Here is an 18783-nt window from a genome sequence, read left to right on the forward strand (position 1 = left end):
TATATATATATATATATATATATATATATATATATATATATATATATATATATATATACTTACTATATTAAAAGCATGAAGCCCCTTAACGAAATGTCGTTCACCTCTTTTACCTTTTAAATATAGATTTCACACTAGACAAAATAGTCATTTTATTTTTGTAATATTTAATAATTTAAAATTAATTAAAATTTTACTCATTAAGTCTTTCCTTATTTAAATTATGTAGGAAGTCCTAATATTTAGAACTTTAAAGCTAATTAATATTTTTTTGTTATATAATTCTTTCCTTTTAGATTTTATTACTTGAACACAAAATAAGTTAAACAATAATTCTAAACTAAATATTAAAATATGCTTTGACTTAAACACTCTCTTACCATTCTTCTTAAATGTTGTTTCAATTTGAGGTGTAAGGACTAAAATATTTTAAAAACAAATTTAAACTAAAGAATTTATTTAATAACACACAGTAAAAAAGATGGACATTGTTTTACAATGGAAAGGAACACATTTTTCTCTATAAGAGTGTGAACATTCACGTTTATTTTTTAATATAATATTTTCTCTATTATATTTTTATTAAACTAAGTAACTTGCTATCTCGTTTATTAAATACTAACAGTTGATATAGTATTTTTTTTTTTTTTTTTGGAGATTATCAATTTATTTCATGTAAGCCTCAATATTTACAACTCATAATTATACTTGGACTAATTTCATTCTAGCGTACACCATTTCTGGACATTATGCCCCAGAATATGAGTACCTAGCACTTTCATTCTACATTTCATCTAACTCTACTAACAGTTTGAATATACTAAATTTCTGGATACCAATCTAATGTGCTGATCACTCTAGCCAACTTTGGAAACCTTGTTGCTCTTACATGTATTTCCTGGATAATCAGCCTCAGTATTGCTTTAGGAGTTCTTCATTTCTCCTGAAACACTGCCCATTTCCTCTCTTGCCAGCAATAGTAGACTGCTGCTGCCAGCACCATTCGACATATCTCAGCCCTTGCACTTCTTCCCTTAGCCTTCTGCACCATCCACGCGATCACAGTCTGCCAGTTTTGCGACATTATCTGAATGCCTTGCCATTGCAGTAATCCACACCATATTTTGCATGTTTCCTCGCATTCAAAGAACAAGTGGTTCACTATTTCATTCTGCTTGTTACACAAGGGGCAGCTAGGATCAATATTAATGCCCCATTTCACCAATCTATCATTGGTCGCTAGTCCTTGTGGATGACTAGCCTCAATATAAACGTCCACTTTGGTTGCCCTTGATTGTTGCATACCAATCTTCTCCACATCACCTTTGGATATTCTCCCTGCATTTTTGTGTACATCCTCTTAATTGAAAAGTTCGTGTACATCCTCTTAATTGAAAAGTTCTACATTTTCCTGACCTCTTCTTCTTCTAAACCAGCACTATCAAAGTATTTCTTTGCTTGGAAGACTTGCTGCATGGCCCATGAAGCATTTTTTGCATTTACCTCCCACACAGCTTGCCCTTTTATATAATATGTATGAACCCAGTGCACCCATAACTTCTCTTTCCTTGTGCAGATGTTCCATAGCAATTTACATATCGCTGCTTCATTCCATAGTCCTATGTCCATGAAGTTCAAACCCCCTGCTGTTTTTGGCAAGCACAATCCGTTCCAAGCTATCAGGGCTTTCCTGGTAGGTTCAGCACTCCCGGTCCACAGGAATCTTCTACATATGGTCTCTATGAATTGGACTTTCTTTGGCAGTATAAACACTTGTGCCCAAAAAGTTTGAATGGCAAATAGGACACTCTTCACCAAGACTGCTCTCCCAGCATAGGACAAATATTTTGTTGTCCAACTTTGGATTCTGTGTAGCATTTTGTCTATTAGAGGTTCACACTGCATGATAGACAATCTCTTGGTGCTTAGAGGAACACCAAGATATCTAAATGGAAATTCACCCTTCTTGTAATTTCTTAATGTTATACAAAGTTATTATCACTGTTGGAAGGTGTATATACTGTAATTTGCATTTTCAATTATTTTCTTACTTACATATTAAATCAAAACTAAGAAATATAATTTAAGAGGAAAAGACTAACACTTTGATAGGAGTGTATATTTTAAAATCTAATATTAGTTACGTCTAATTAAATAGGAATTTTATATTTACTACAAAAGCTACAATGAAGAATTTATTACTCTAAAAGTATAATAGAAATTAATAGGAAAATTAAACTAATTATTTAGTACTTTTAAGTGGTAGCATAAACTATTTTTCAGCTTTTAAGCAAAAACTGAAAAAGGTTGTTTCTCCAAAATAATAATAATAATTTTTTTTTAATTTTTCTTTTTTTTTTACATTTTTAGGACATGAATACCTATATCTAAAACTCATATTAACCAACTAATTTTTAGCAACTTTCTGGATTTTAGAATTATCTATTAAATTTTCATAAAGTTATTTATCTATATTATATTAACAGTAAGTTAAAAAATAATCAAGCGAGAATACTTTAAAATATAAGATTATGTATGTTGTTCGAAGTAAGGTTTGACTAATAAAAAGGGGATATAGTCCTAACCAATTGGTACAGAGAGAATGATCAACTTCTCACTAACCCAACCAACAGGGAATCCATCAAATTCCACCCAAACCCCCTTACAAAAATTCATCAACAATCAATCCTACTTCTTTTTATAAAGATAAATTAATTCAAGGGGAAATATTCTCCATTAATTCCCAATCGAATCCAGGACCCTCGTCTACTACCATGGACATTCAATCTTATGACTTGGAAACTACTTCAATGGATGATGTGTGCCAAAACATGAGGCAAATCATACTAAGTGAGGATGATAAACAAAGAATGTACAATCCTTGGAAGTACTCACTCATCATCAAACCCATGGGCAAACAGTTAGTTCATCACTACCTAAAGAGGAAAACTCAAGAGATATGGAAGGTAGATAAAAATTATCCTCTAATAGACCTAGGGGAAGATTACTATACAATTAAACTGACGAAAGAGGAAAGCATGACTAGGATTTTACATGATGGTCCATGGTTCATCAATGGTTACTTTCTATCAGTGTAAAAATGGGTCCCTAATTTTGTAGCAACAAAGGCATCTCAAAATTGCACTGCCGTTTGGGTTAGATTACCACAACTCCCCACAAAATTTTATGATGGGATTATTCTAACAAAAATTGGGAACTGCATTGGTAAATTACTGAAAGTGGATGCATGCACATCGGCCACATTGAGAGGAAGGTATGCGAGACTTTGTGTTGAAATGCCATTGGACCAGCCAGTTCAAACTTTCATCATGATTGGCCATCACAAACAACACATACACTATGAAGGAGAAGGCTTTATGTGCAAAGTTTGTGGAAGGTTGGGGCACTCAAACAGAACCTGCCCCCATAGGACTCTACCAAGTGGCCATAATAATGGACCAGTCACAAACGAGGCACCACAACCTAAGGAAGACACTACACAGGAGTGGATGACAGTTTCTTTTCCCAGAAAAAGTAAAGCAAAGGCAGCCAATCAGTCTATGAATAAGGCAAATTCCTCTGTTGGCCCAGGTATTAGTGTACGCATATTTGATGCAATGTCAGGTAAGTTTTAAATACTCAGCGTATGAACTATGTCAATGCTCATCTGCTTACTAACCCTAACTACAATACATTACAATCAGACAAAGGTGAAGGGGTAACCTTAGAAGCAAATGAGCTCACTGGAAAATCATACATTGGAAATAAGGGTGATTTTTTCAATAAGCCACAAGTGCACATAGTTTTGGAAAATTCTATTAAAGATAATAAAAAAAAAAAACTCTACTTTGCATGGCACATTAGACACCTTCTCTACAAGTAGCAAAAACGTGTCACATCCTACTAACCCTAATAATTCTCCAAACCTTTTATCTAACAAAATGGATTTGGTAGTAAATTCCACAATAGCCAACAAAGGCGAACAGAACATCATTATTTCCTCTACTAATAGCCATCCCCTTAACATTAACAACCAATCAAATGAAGTTGAAAAAATATTACTAGAAACTACCATGCAAAACTCCGCCCCTGATTCTATCTTAACCATGCAACACATGAATATAGAGGACGGCCAAGTGGAAGAGGGAAAATCCATGCAAGATTTGATTATAAATCACATGCAACCCCTCTCCAATACTATAAAAGTAGAGCAAATCATTACTAAACCTACACAAGTAGATTGTATCCCTCCTATATTACCCCAAGCCACCAATAATGTCAAGACCACCATTAACCTTGAGAAGGAGATATCGTTTGATCCAATTAATTCACCTCTCAAGGAATCACAGAATGAACAACTTACCACCACTCCCTCCTCAACTCCAGCCAAATCCAGTCATCTATGCCCAACCTCCAAGCCCACCCAACCATGTACCCCAATCATGGGTGGAACTGGGCCTTCAAGGGCATGCCATCTCCTTCAACATGGAGATCAATGGCCAGGGGTCCATCCTAATCATTCAGAACACACACTTCCTTGCACAACTAATCTCGGAAGGGATGAGCCTAGCTATGAACAACTACATAAATCAAACGTGGATGAGCAACATACTACAACCCCTAGCACCCTCACTAAATCAAAATCTAGTTCACAATATGCAGCAAATGTGGAATATACCCCACAACTCCAACCAACAGCTTCCACAGAACCCACCTATCGACCTTCCCTTCTTTGCACCAGAGGACCTAATGCTCCTGAACCCTATCTTCACACAGTGGACTACACAACACATGCAAGACCAACCACTAGGTCTATAACCAGAGCCAATGGAAGATCAACCACCAGCACAAAACATGCAAAATCAGGAAGGGATTCAGGAGGAAGAAGAGGAGGAAGAGGAAGACTTAGCACACTTGGGGGAGCCGGCAGTAGCTTTTTCAAACCTAAGCTAGGTAAAAATACTCATCTTCAAGGAAATGCTAGACATGAAGTCTATCTTCAGTTGCCCAACGACACTCTACAAGTGCTCCTTGGACATCCGCCCTCCTCACGATCCCATAGTGGGCAAAAATATGGTGATACTGGTTCCCTCTCTAAGGAGGAACCCCAACAACATCCCACCAAACATGAATCCCATGCATCAGCCCAATAATATTATTATTTGGAACGTTAGAGGAGCAAACAATGAAAACTTTAAGAGACACTTTCGTGAGCTTATGGACACACATAGGCCTTGTTTAGTTGCTTTGTTGGAAACAAAAATGGAAACTCACATATCCATCCTAGAGGAGTATCATTTCACAGAGATGGTTGAAGTGCCTACCATTGGTAATTCTGGAGGTATGGTTATTCTTTGGAATAATGAGGTGGTGACCGTCAACAACTTCACTAGGAATGGTCAATCAATACATGCAATGATAGAGGTAAAACCTAAAAACCTTATTTGGTTATTTTCTATTGTTTATGCTAGCAATGACTTAGCCTATAGACATTTGTTATGGGATAACCTTAAATCAGTATTTGATAGGTAAAAGGGACCATGGCTAATTGCAGGGGATTTTAATGAAATATTAGATTCAGAGGATAAGTTTTGGGGGCAGGCCTATTAACCAAAAAGGGCCAAAAGCCTAATAAACTGCCTAAACTATTGTAACCTAGTAGATCTGGGGTTTAAAGGGTGTAAATATACATGGTCTAACCATCGTAGGAGGAAGGGGGTCTAATTATGGAAAGGTTAGATAGGGTATACTCTAATTCTGAATGGTTGCAAGAATTCAATAATGTTACGGTAACTCATCCTCCCAAACTACACTCTGACCATAATCCCATCTTGGTTAACCTTAACAACATTGTTAATAATAATCATGCAAGACCCTTTAGACTAGAGACCTTCTGGTGCTCCCACCCAGACTTCCCAAGAGTTGTGAAAGAAAGTTGGAAAAATAAGGATATAATCAGTGGGACCGAGTATTTTCACAAAAGTGTATTAGAATGGAAACAAGTTACCTTTGGGAATATCTTTGCTAGGAAAAGGAAATTATTAAAACGTATCAATGGTATTCAAAACTCTCCTAGCTACCAAAATAGCCAATTCCTTAGAGACCTAGAAGTAAAACTTGTCGAAGATTATGACTCAATACTCAAACTAGAGGAGGATTATTGGAAATTATGATCTAGGATCAATTGGATAAATGAAGGAGATGGAAATACTAAGTACTTTCATATTAAAGCCACTAACCGGAGACGGAGAAATAATATTATCTTTTTTAAAGATAACTATGGGAATTGGATAGAAAATCAAACTGCCCTAATTGATTATGTCTCCAATCATTTCTAAAACATTTTCACTACGTCTCATGAACACACTAATTGGAAAGCCATTCAATTGGATAACACTACCTACAAAAAAATTGACCTATCCAGCCTTGATAGTAAACTAAAAAATCATGAAATTAGGAAAGCCATTTTTTCTTTCAAACCATGCAAGGCTCCTGGACCGGATGGTCTACATCCCTTCTTCTTCTAAAAATTCTGGCCAATACTAGGAAGTAAGGTCATAAACTTATGCCAGGAAATTTTTAACACAAAGGTTATGCCTCATGATATTAATAAAACCTACTTATGTTTGATTCCTAAATTCAATAACGCAAACCAAATAAGAAACTTTAGGCCAATAAGCCTTTGTAACACTTTGTATAAAGTGGTCACTAAAGTGATTGCTAATCGCATCAAGCCGTTCCTTAAGCATCTTATTAGTGATCAGCAAAGTAGTTTTGTCAAAAATAGACGAGCCACAGATAATGCTATCATTATTCAAGAAGTGTTAAAATGTTTTAACACCCATAAAGGAAAAGGAAATTGCATTCTAAAGTTTGATCTAGAAAAGGCTTTTGACAAATTAGAGTGGTCATTCGTCTACAGAACCTTAAGATTTTACAACTTCCCTCCTAATATATCCACCCTAATCCTTAATTGCATATCAACCAGTACTATCTCTATCTTAGTTAATGGGAATAAAACGGAGGAATTCTATCCCACTAGGGGAATTAGACAAGGAGATCCAATGTCACCTTATCTCTTCATCTTATGCATGGACATGTTGTCTAAAAATATTGAGCATCAAGTGGACACCCTTAATTGGGATCCAATCATTTTGAACAAAAAATGTCCACCCCTGTCTCACTTATTCTTTGCAGATGACCTAACCTTAATGGGTCGTGCAAATAATAAAACTATCACTACTATGTGGAATAGTATGGAAAAATTTTGTTACCTATCTGGACTTAATATAAACAAAGATAAATCTAAATTGTTACTGTCAAAATCTTGCACAAATGATAATATTACCTGGGCCACTACTACTTTTGACTTAAAATTAGCAAAGCTTTTGGCACCTACCTAGATTTTCCCATGCTCCAAAACCAACCCAGGCATAAAGACTACCAACCTATAATTGATAAATGCGGGCAAGGTTGAATAATTGGAACGCAAAATGGCTTAGTATGGCGGGAAGGTGCACCCTAATAAAATCTACTCTCAGCACAATCCCAAATCACCAAATGCAATTATCACTACTTCCTAGCAAGACCCTAAAGGAAATTGATAAGATCCAGAGAGATTTTCTCTGGGGAACTACGAGTGAAAAGAAGAGAATGCACCTAGTTGGTTGGAATATGGTAACTCTTTCTAGAAATGAGGGGGGCTAGGGATTAAAAAAGCAAAATCTAAGAATATTTCCCTACTGACTAGCCTAGCTTGGCGAATTCTTACTGACCCATCTTCTCTCTGGGCTCATGTCCTCATTAGCCTATATGGACATACTAGTGCAACTAAGGGTGGCTCCAATACTTGGAAAAGCCTATTAAAGGGTTGGAACATTTGTAAACAAGGTATAAGATGGCCAGTGATCAATCATCCAAACATGACCATATGGGACACAAACTGGATCCCAAATTTTAACAACCTTAGGAATAACTTAGGTCCTCTAACCAATAATGAAAATGGTTTGAGGGTGAAAGACATCCAGAACAACAATGGATGGGATTTAACTCACATATCTTTTGATCTCCCACAAAATATTATTAATAGTATCCACTCTATATCCACAACTTCTAATCCTACTCACACGAGTAACCTTATCTGGAGTATGAACCCTAGTGGGATATTCACAACCTCATTGTGTTACAAATTAATTGACACACAATCTCAACCAAGTAAAATATTTAATTGGATATGGGACACAAAATGTCCAAAGAAAATTCAGTTTTTCCTGTGGAAATGTTACCACTCACGTGTCCCTACTATAGAATACCTAGGAAAAATTGGTATCAACATAGACACAAACTGCCCGATTTGCAAAAATAGGAATGAATCCATGCTACACATTTTCTGGGAATGCAAGGTGGCTCAAGTTTTTTGAAAAACAATGGGGGTGTCCTTACATAACCAAGTGAATAACGAGCACTGGGTAGATTTTTTACGTAAAAAAATCCCTAAAATACCAACCAATCTCATCACATGGGAAGAAGTCTTTCCATTTGCAATCTGGGCAATTTGGAGAAACAGAAATAATGTGAACAACACTAATAATCTTATTAACACAACCAAGGTAGTTCAACAAGCACTAGAATATCACTTGCTAACATCCAAGCCCACTACTAGTAATATACCAATCAAGCTAAAGGTAAAATGGCACCCCCCTCCAAGAAACTGGTACAAGCTCAACTTTGATGGAGCCTTCAACAAAAGCTGTTTACATGGAGGAATCGGTGGAATAATACGTAACAACAAAGGAGAATGGATACTGGGCTACTACGAGAAGTATCCAACAACATCTCCTATCCATGCTGAACTCCTAGCACTACGACATGCACTTCAAACGATTAGCAAGGAAAACATCTTCCCATGTGAAGTCGAAACAGATGCCACATAGGTCATTCGATTTCTTGAAGAAGATTATCCTACTTACAATGATTTAGTTCATGAATGCAGGTGGTTAATGGAGAAGGCAGTGCAGCAAGGGGAGATCATAATGAAGCACAACTTCCATGAAGGAAACATGAGGGCACAGAATCTGGCAAAGGAAGATCTAAAGTACCCTAGTTATAATAAAACTCTTTATTTTGTATCACCACCTACCGTTGCAATAGATGCCTATTGTAAGGATCAGGAGGGTTCTATCTATGTTAGATCATATAGTATGAATGCATGTAGCACTCTAGCAGCACTAGGAAATGGCATTGCCTTACAAGGCATTGCACAACTATGTACTAATGGCAATACTATGGGTCTCGTACCCTAGTACATGCTAATATTTTTACTATTATTAATAAAAGTATCTTTTCCCTTAAAAAAAGACTAAAAAAGGGATATTTTGACATCAATGTTGAGATTAAGAATAATATACGCTTAAAAATTTAAGCTCTTTCTTTGTTAAGATTTGTTTGAATATTCATGAGTTCCATTAGGAATAAGATGAAACTCATGTACAAATTTGTTTACCTCGAAAATACGAGTAACAATTAAATTTGATTTGTGGTTTTAAAGATATGTGATTTAGTTCAATACCAATTAATAATCAAGAAGTATAAAGTATAAATGAAAGAAATAAGTCAATCAAACCAGTGTTACTTAAGCAGTATCGACCTCGAGCTCAGTGGCCTCGAGATGGACCAAGAACAATAAAGCAAGAACAATAAAGTTAAAGGACAATTCTGATGAACAATGAGCGAAAAGTAGAGGGTATATTCTTTGCCAATGACTAGATGATCTTTACAAATGATTGGGGTCCCCTTTATATAATAGGGGAGCCCTAAATAAGGTACATCTCCATTTATAGTAAGGAATCTTATTGGGACAGCTGTCTAACCGCCTAGTACAGAATCGTACAATCCTATCCAGGGATTTTTGCCATGATTATGGGGACGTGGCAGGACTCTCGCCCATTCTGTTACAGATCAATAACGGCATTATTTCGGGGTCGAGCATACTCGGCTTCGGTATTCATCGTGCTTCAATCTTTGGGTATTACACTCTATCTTCAAGCTTGAATCTGGTCCATCGAGCTCGAACTCGACCTTGCCTGAACTTCGGGGTTAAGATGATCCCTCGAGCCTGGGAAATCAGGCATACCTAATTTCGACCGTACATAGACAGTCCCCGCATTTCTTAGAATAAGATGATAAGAAACAATTTGAACCTCGCTCTTCCGGAGTCTCTGACGATGGCGTCATTCTCATGACGTAGGCACTCGAAGTGACCAAAACGTCTCATCGGTTCACTTCCCCAAAACATTAAATGCATGCCAGTCATGGTCGGCCACTAGCGCCGCCAAAATGTCGCCGCTCATCTATAAATATGGGGCTCCTTCTTTGAACTAAAAACTTTACTTCTTCATCACTTTTTCTCTGATCTTCCGCTTCCACCGCTCCTTTAAGTGCCGGAAAATGCCAAGTTCCTAGAAAACACCACGCTCCGTCGCCGTCTGCATTTCTTAGCTTATAACTATGGCCAAAACTTCCAAAACAGTCCCCCAAAAGGAGAAAGCACCATCTTCTTCTTCTTCCCGGCCGACCAAACCAGTGGTGCCGCCGGCTCTTCAGAAATCACTCCCGGTCCTTGTGTGATAAAAAAAGATTTCAATATTGAAAATCCCCCAGATATCCCAGGCCGATGCGAACATGTATCTCGATATATTAGTTCGATATCGAAGAAGTACCTCAAAGCCATGAAGAGGGACTGTGGCTGGGGAAACGAGGTCGTTGCTCAGATCCCAAGCCCCGAGGAAAGCATCACTAGCCACGTGGAGGGGTTCTTGAGTGTTTACACTTACCCCTTCACACTGGGTCCCCTCGATCCAGTAGTGATCGATTTTTGCAAAAAGTATGAGGTTACCCTCGGCCAGATCCATCCCCCCTTTTGGCGCATCGTGATCATGCTGCGCTATTTTTCCAGTAAGACCGAGGGATTGGAATTTACCCTCAACCATCTCATTCGGCTGTATTGGTCTCAGCTATTTCGAGGGCTCATCAAGCTTCAACACCGATCAAAAAAGGCTTTCTTCGCCAGTAATGACGAGGATAAAGATCGAGGCTGGATGAGCCGGTTTAATAGAGCGAGGACCTCGGATGTCATCCCTAGGGGACAGATGCCATTCCCAGAGAGATGGAACTTTAATCGTAAGTGAACTCCTTCTCCAAATATCTATTTAGTTTCTGCTTTCGTCTTTTATAATGCTTTTATCTTTTCTGCAGCCGTTGCTTGGATGCCCCACGCAGTCCCCGACCTCGAGGACTGGGTCCAAAAATTAGCTACAACGTACGATGAGCGCAAATGCCGCGAATTATCGAGGGGCAAATGGGAGGCCAAGTATCATGATAAATTCTCTTCTCAGGTTTCTGATATTCTTCTTTTATTAGTGATACCACCTCACTCATGCTTGTTTGTGAAAGTATCGGAGATGTCTCTAAAATGAGGCCAGCCCTGCCCGGGGAAGAGACCGAGTCCCCAATTATGAAATCGGGGAAAGACAATAAAAGAAATAGGGCTTCGAAGCCCGAAGATCTTTAGGATGAGAGGGCCCCTTCTCGGAAGTTAAGGAAGAAGCTTATCCACGTAGAGTCGGATTCTGCCGTTCAATTCCTGGAGGATGAAGAGAACGAGGGCAAAGAATCGGTGCTGGTGCCCCGAACTAGGAAACCAGTCGAGGCTGCCAAACCCTCCGAGCTTGAAACTTTGCCTCTTGGTGAAGGAACTCCGAAGAAAGACTCGAGTAAAGCCCTCGAGTCCCCCGAGATCGAGATCATTCCCCTTCCTTCAACAAATATGCCGGAGGGGACAAGTGCTAAAAGAGCCGAAGTTAAACAGCATGCCTCGAGTGAGGAGCTCGGGGCCGTGACAATGGGCCACTCACCTTCTCTACCGTCTTACTCCGAGGAGGCAATAAAGGACGCTCGGGCTTTGCGGACGCCCGATCCGAGCAAGGTTCTCGAAGAAGACCCTTTCCGGGACTGCTTCACCGGGGTTGACAATGATGTTGACCTTAATGATGCATCCACCCTCTTCGAAGAGGCTCAACGTCTCCTCTCTCGGGTAAAAACTAACTTTTATTGTTCTAATTTTTTCTTTTCCTCCCTTCCTTTGACTGACATGTCTTCATTTCATGTGCAGGCCATCGTCAAGTTCAGAGCTGAGCTGGGCCAATATGAGGCCGAGATCAGGAAGGTTTCGGGTGAAGAGAAGGCCCTGAGGCTCCTTTGTAGCCAAAATGAGGAGGAGCTCAAGGATCTTCGGACTGAATTGGCCAAAGCTCGGAAAAACGAGGCTGAGCTAGATGAGCAGGTAACTTGATTTTAACAGAGTATGGTCTTCTTGGCCTTACTACAGAGGCTAACACTTCGATGTCTCAGCTGCAGCAAAAGTTGGAGATGATTGGGCAGCTCCGGGGCGAGGTCGATCTAGTCAAGGTTGACTGCCACCGATGGAAAGAGAACATGGATCGGCTCGATGCTGATAAAGAAGCTGCTCTAGCCCAACTGGCCTCGACCGAGACTCAGCTCCGAGGTATAAAAGTGAAGAATCTGGCCCAGGCCAAGAAAATCGAGGAGCTAGAGGCAAGTCTTGCCAAAGTTGGGGCCGAGGTTGCGGACGCCAAGGCTGAAGTTGAGAAGACGAAGGCTACGGCTGATAAGACTATCGCCGTATACTTAAGGGATGCCGAGGATGTTCAGGCGGAGCTAAGGGAGGCCTCCGACGGGAATCATGAAGTAATGATTTGGCTAAGTGGCAAGCCCGGAGGGAGACTCTCGAAGAAATCCATGCCCGAGGATTTGACCTCACTGAAGAAATAGCCCAAGCAAAGGTGTTGGAAACCGATGCCAGGTTTCTTGTTTCTTCTGATGATGAAGATGTTGTGAGTGGTTCCGAGGGAGGTGAAGGTGAAGATGGAGTCCCCTAGGAGGAGGAGGTTCCCGAAGATAGAGCACCCGAGGATGCAGTTCCTGAGGATGTCGCTTCCGAGGATGTAGCCCCGAAATAGATTAGGTTCTTTTTTGTTTCTTTTGTTTTTGTGTAAGGGCCCCTCGTGGGTGTTGTAAGTATATTTTGTAAACATCTCTTATAAATATAAAGAACCTCTTTGCTTCATCTTCGATTTGTGTTGAATTCCGTTTCGTCTTCATTTGTGAAAATTTTGATAACCCTTAGGTTTTTATTGATCAATGGTCGATCTTTATAATAGAATACCTCTTAAGGTTTTTGTTAATCCTCGAGCTAAGATTAAATTGATTTGATACGAGCTTGGGATGATGAGACTTTTGAGTCCGAGTTGAGTGAGAGCAAGGTCTCGTAGGGCCCTCAATTCTTTGTGGTCCGATGGGAGTTTTCCATTTTTCAAATAATCGATGTACTTATTCCTCCAATCCCAAGTCAGGCTTGTAGAATTTATCTCGACATGACCCTCTTTAACCACAGACCTCGATAATTGGACGACAGTCCCCGGGACAATATCATCTTCTTTAACCGAGGATCCTAGGTTAGCAAGTGCATCGGCCTTACTATTTTGTTCTCGAGGCACATGATCCAGAGTCCATTCCTTGAAGTGGTGCAGAGTTACCTGTAGCTTATCCAAGTACCGTTGCATCCTATCCTCTCGAACTTCAAAACTCTTGTTTACTTGGTTTACCACCAACAGTGAATCGCACTTGGCTTCAGTGACTTCTGCTCCCAAGCTCTTAGCTAGCTCGAGACCTGCAATCATGGCCTCATACTCGGCCTCATTATTAGTTAACCTAGAAGTTTTGATAGATTGTCTAATGGTACTACCCTTAGGTGGCTTTAAGACAATGTCAAGCCCGGACCATTTCACATTCGAGGCACCGTCCATGAAAAGGGTCCATACCCCCGACGATGTACCCGATCTTAGCAGGAGTTCTTTCTCCACTTCGGGTACAAGGGTCGGCATAAAACCGGCCACAAAGTCAGCTAGGATTTGCGACTTGATAGCCATATCGGGCCCATTTGGCCAACCGGCCCGATAGCTCGGGCTTATGCAAAACATTTCAAAGGGGGTAAGTTGTTAATACACATATGGAATGACACTGAAAATATGGTTTTAGCTTTCTAGATGCGCTTATCAATGCAAGTGCTAATTTTTCTAAGTGAGGATATCTAGTTTCAGCATCTCCTATAGTTCGGCTTACATAATAAACAGGGAATTGTGTACCTTGATCTTCTCGAACTAGTACCCCACTTACCGCTATCTCGGATATTGCCAAGTATAGGTAAAGTTTTTCATCTACCTTTGGGGTGTGAAGCAAAGGCGGGCTCGATGAGTATTGCTTCAATTCTTCCAAGGCTTGCTGGCATTCAGGGGTCTACGCGAAATTATTTTTCTTTTTGAGCAAGGAAAAGAATCGGCGTCTCTGATCTGATGACCTCGAAATGAATTGACCCAAGGCAGTTATTCGTCTAGCTAGCCTTTGCATGGCCTTCACACTATCCATGACCGTGATATCCTCGAAGGCCTTAATCTTTTTGGGGTTAATTTCGATACCTCGATTCGACACCATGAAGCCGAGGAACTTACCCGAGCTGACTCCTAAGGTACATTTCTCTGGGTTAAGCTTCATGTTGTACTTTCTCAAAATTTTGAATGTTTCCTGCAAATGAGTTAAATGGTCCTCTGCGTACAGGGACTTAACCAACATATCATCAATGTAAACTTCCATTGTTTTACCTATCTGTTCTTCAAACATTTTGTTAACTAGGCGTTGGTATGTAGCTCCTGCATTTGTTAGCCTGAAGGGCATTACGTTGTAACAATAAGTTCCAAATTTAGTGATAAACGAAGTCTTTTCCTGGTCCTCTTGGTTCATCTGAATTTGATTGTACCCGGAGTAGGCGTCGAGAAAAGTTAGGATCTCGTGGCCGGCCGTGGCATCGATCATATGATCGATGTTGGGCAGTGGGAAAGAATCTTTCAGACATGCTTTGTTTAAATCCTTGTAATCTACGCACATTCTAAGTTTATTTCCTTTTTTTAGGAACTACAACTACGTTGGCTAACCATTCGGGGTATTTTGCCTCCCGAATAGACCCTATTTTAAGAAGTTTGGTTACCTCGTCCTTTATGAATGCGTGTTTCACCTCGGACTGGGGCCTTCTTTTTTGCTTTATCGGTTTGAACCTGAGGTTGAGGCTTAACCGATGTGTTGTTATTTCCGGTGGAATCTCTGTCATATTTAAGTGGGACCAAGCAAAGCAATCCATATTATCAATAAGAAATTGAATGAGTTTTTTCCTGAGTTTGGGGGTTAATCTCGTTCCCAGGTATACCTTTCTCTCGGAATGTATTCGATCAGTATGACCTGCTTCACTTCCTCGACAGTTGATTTGGTTGCATCAGACTCTTCGGGAACGACGAAGGTTCGAGGAGTAAGGAAATCCTCTTCTTCGTCTTCAATTACCCGTTGCTCCGATTCCGTCGAGGCCGGGGGCGGTGATTGCTATTTTTCCACCTGCTTACCTTTGATGTTCGACTTCTCCGAGGTCGAAGGCTTTGGTATTGGCGTCACTTCATCGACTGCAAATATTTCCTTTGTAGCATGTTGCTCTCCGTAGACCGTTTTCACACCATCCTGCGTTGGGAACTTCATCATCTGATGAAGAGTTGAAGGTACCGCCCTCATGTTGTGTATCCATGGTTTCCTGAGGAGTGCATTATACCTCATGTCGCCTTCGATGACATGGAATTTTGTATCTTGTATGGTCCCGGCTACGTTGACTGGCAGGATTATCTCCCTTCTTGTTATATCGCTTGCCATGTTGAAACCATTTAGGACCCGGGATGCAGGTACAATCTGATCCTGTAGGCCGAGCTGTTCTATGACCCTTGATCTGATTATGTTTGATGAGCTACCTGGAACTACTAGAACACGTTTAACTTGAATTTTATTTAAAAGGACAGAAATTACCAGGGTGTCATTTTGCGACTGAGATATGCCTTCCGCTTCCTCGTCATAGAATGATAAGGCATCCTCGGGCACATAGCTCCGAGTCCATTTTTCTCTGGTGATCGATACCTTGGTGCGTTTGAACACAGGTCCTTGTGGAACATCGACACCGCCAACGATCATGTGGATTACATGTAGTGGTTCTTCCTGCTCATTTTTTCTTGCATCTCTCTTCCTGAAGTGGTTCTTAGCTCGATCACTGAGAAATTCTCGAAGGTGACCCTCGTCGAACAACCGAGCTACCTCCTCCCTTAGCTGCCTGCAATCTTCGGTCCTATGGCCATGTGTTCCATGATACTTACACATCAAGTTTGGATTCCTCCGAGAAGGATCAGTTTGTATAGGCCCGTGTCACCTGGTATCTTTGATTCTTCCAATAGCTGACACAATCCCTGATGCGTCTACACTAAAATTATACTCCGACAATTGAGGTGCCTCTGCGGGGTCGGTGTGCTTATCGAACTCGCGCTTACTCATGAGTCCCCGAGAGCTTTGACCTCGATCATTTCTCCGATCATTTCGAGAAGAGTTTCGACACGAACCATTGTTTCTCCGATCGACATATGGCTGATACCGTCCCTTGTTCGATCTTGATTCCCTGTCTGTATTTCTCGGGGGCTTGGTTTCCAATCTATTAAGATGAACTGAACCCGAGAAGGCTCCCAACTGGTCGTCCTCGACCCTGATCTTTGATTGGTAACGGTTATGTACGTCCGACCACGTCACAGCTGGGTACTCGATCAAATTCTACTTTAATTGTCGAGACGCGATCGAGATCCTCTCGTTCAAACTGTGCATAAAAGCTTGTACTGCCCGGTCATCTGACACCGGTGGTAATTCCATTCGCTCCATCTGAAACCTGGACACGAACTCCCTCAACATCTCGTCGTTCCTTTATTTTATCTTGAATACATCCGATTTCCTCATTGCCACCTTTATGGCCCCGACGTGTGCTTTCACGAAGGCATCCGCTAACATAGCAAACAAATCAATAGAGTTAGGAGGCAAGTTGTGATACCAAATCATAGCCCCTTTTGACAATGTTTCTCCAAACTTTTTCAACAACACTGATTCGATCTCATCGTCGTTCAAGTCATTTCCTTTGATCCCGCTAGTGTATGAAGTAATATGCTCGTTAGGGTCGGTTGCCCCGTTATATTTGGGTGTATCGGGCATGCGAAATTTTTTAGGAATGGGCATCAGAGCCGCGCTCTAAGGGAATGGTTTTTGTATGAGCTTTTTTGCATCTAAACCTTTCAAAACCGAAGGTGCCCCCGGTATTTGGTCAACACGGGAGTTATAAATCTCCACCTTTTTATCATTGTCCTCAATCTTCTTTTCCCCGGATTCAATCCTCTTGGTGAGCTCTTCGAGCATTCTCATAATGGCGGGGTCAGTCCCCGAGCCATTTTCGTTCGACCTCTCTGGTGCCGGTTCAGCACGTCGAGTGTTTTCTGGTTCGGCTACACTTAGAGGTTTATTCTAACTCTAAAGTTGAGCGATGGCGATTTGCTGAGCTTGCAACATCTCGAATATCACTTGGAGGCTGACTCCCCCGTCTCCTATGCCTGGCGTTCCTTGCCCTCTAGATCGGGCTTCCCTACGTACACTTCCTCCTGGGTCTGTGCCTAAATCTGCATCCAAAGCAATATGCGAACAAATATCAACTGGTTCCACATTTGGCATCTCCCCTAGTTTTATCGGTGGTACACCGACTCCTAAATATTTGTTTTCCCCATGAAATCCAAGACCTTGGTTGTCATGAACGGGTGCGTTTTGCGAGTTTGACATGTTTAATCCTGAGAATCAAAAGTTCTTGACAAGAAAAAGTGTAAAAATAACGTGTTTTATGAGAATCAGTACTAAAATAATCACTATTACTTTAGCCCCACGGTGAGCGCCAAACTGTTTACCTCGAAAATACGAGTAACAATTAAATTTGATTTGTGGTTTTAAAGGTATGTGCTTTAGTTCAATACCAATTTATAATCAAGAAGTATAAATTATAAATGAAAGAAATAAGTGAATCAAACCAGTGTTACTTAAGTAGTATCGACCTCGAGCTTAGTGACCTCGAGATTGTTACGACCCGGATTTCCCACCCTCGGGGGTCGTGATGGCGCCTACTAGTGAAAGCTAGGCAAGCCAACCAATCGATTTATTTACCTTGTTTCCATTTTAATTCGTTAACAATTAAGAACTAGCATTTAATAAACAACAGAAATTAATAAGCGGAAGACTGAAATGAAATGTTTTAATAATGCTACCAATACCAATCCGTAACAAAACTACCCAAGACTGGTGTCACAATTTCACAGACGGTCTAGGAATACTACAAACAAGGTTCGAAAAATAAATACAACACTGTTTCTGAAAACGTAAATGAAACAGGATGAAAGGATAGAGGGAGACGCCAAGGCCTGCAGATGCCTGCAGGACTACCTCGGGTCACCGCCACTGGACTGAAGGCAGCAACCTCACCATGGTCCAAAAGCTACAGCACCGGGATCTGCACACAGTGTAGAGTGTAGTATCAACACAACCGACCCTATGTGCTGGTAAGTGCCTACCCTAACCTCGGCGAAGTAGTGACGAGGCTAGGACCAGACTACCAAATAAACCTGTGCAGTTAAATCATATACAACGAAAAATAAAGGCAGAACTTCACAATTAAAGATAAGAAGGGGGAATCATGCTACGGGAAACAACAAGTATCAGCAGAAAACCAACAGTTAAATGTAGAGAAACCATAACTCAGTTATCAATAAAAAT

At 40.5% G+C, this 18783-nt stretch overlaps 1 protein-coding gene across 1 annotated transcript; it reads right to left on the reverse strand.

Annotated features, from left to right (window-relative positions):
• Positions 1-934: 934 nt before the first annotated feature.
• Positions 935-1878, reverse strand: LOC109217149. The gene is made up of 2 exons (XM_019381380.1): positions 1434-1878; positions 935-1338 (listed from the first exon to the last, which is right to left on the reverse strand). Exons 1-2 carry the CDS (start codon positions 1876-1878, stop codon positions 935-937), a joined length of 849 nt encoding a protein of 282 aa, XP_019236925.1.
• Between the last annotated feature and the right edge of the window lie 16905 nt (positions 1879-18783).

The sequence above is a fragment of the Nicotiana attenuata genome, unplaced genomic scaffold (assembly GCF_001879085.1).
Source record: "Nicotiana attenuata strain UT unplaced genomic scaffold, NIATTr2, whole genome shotgun sequence".
Lineage (NCBI taxonomy): Eukaryota > Viridiplantae > Streptophyta > Magnoliopsida > Solanales > Solanaceae > Nicotiana > Nicotiana attenuata.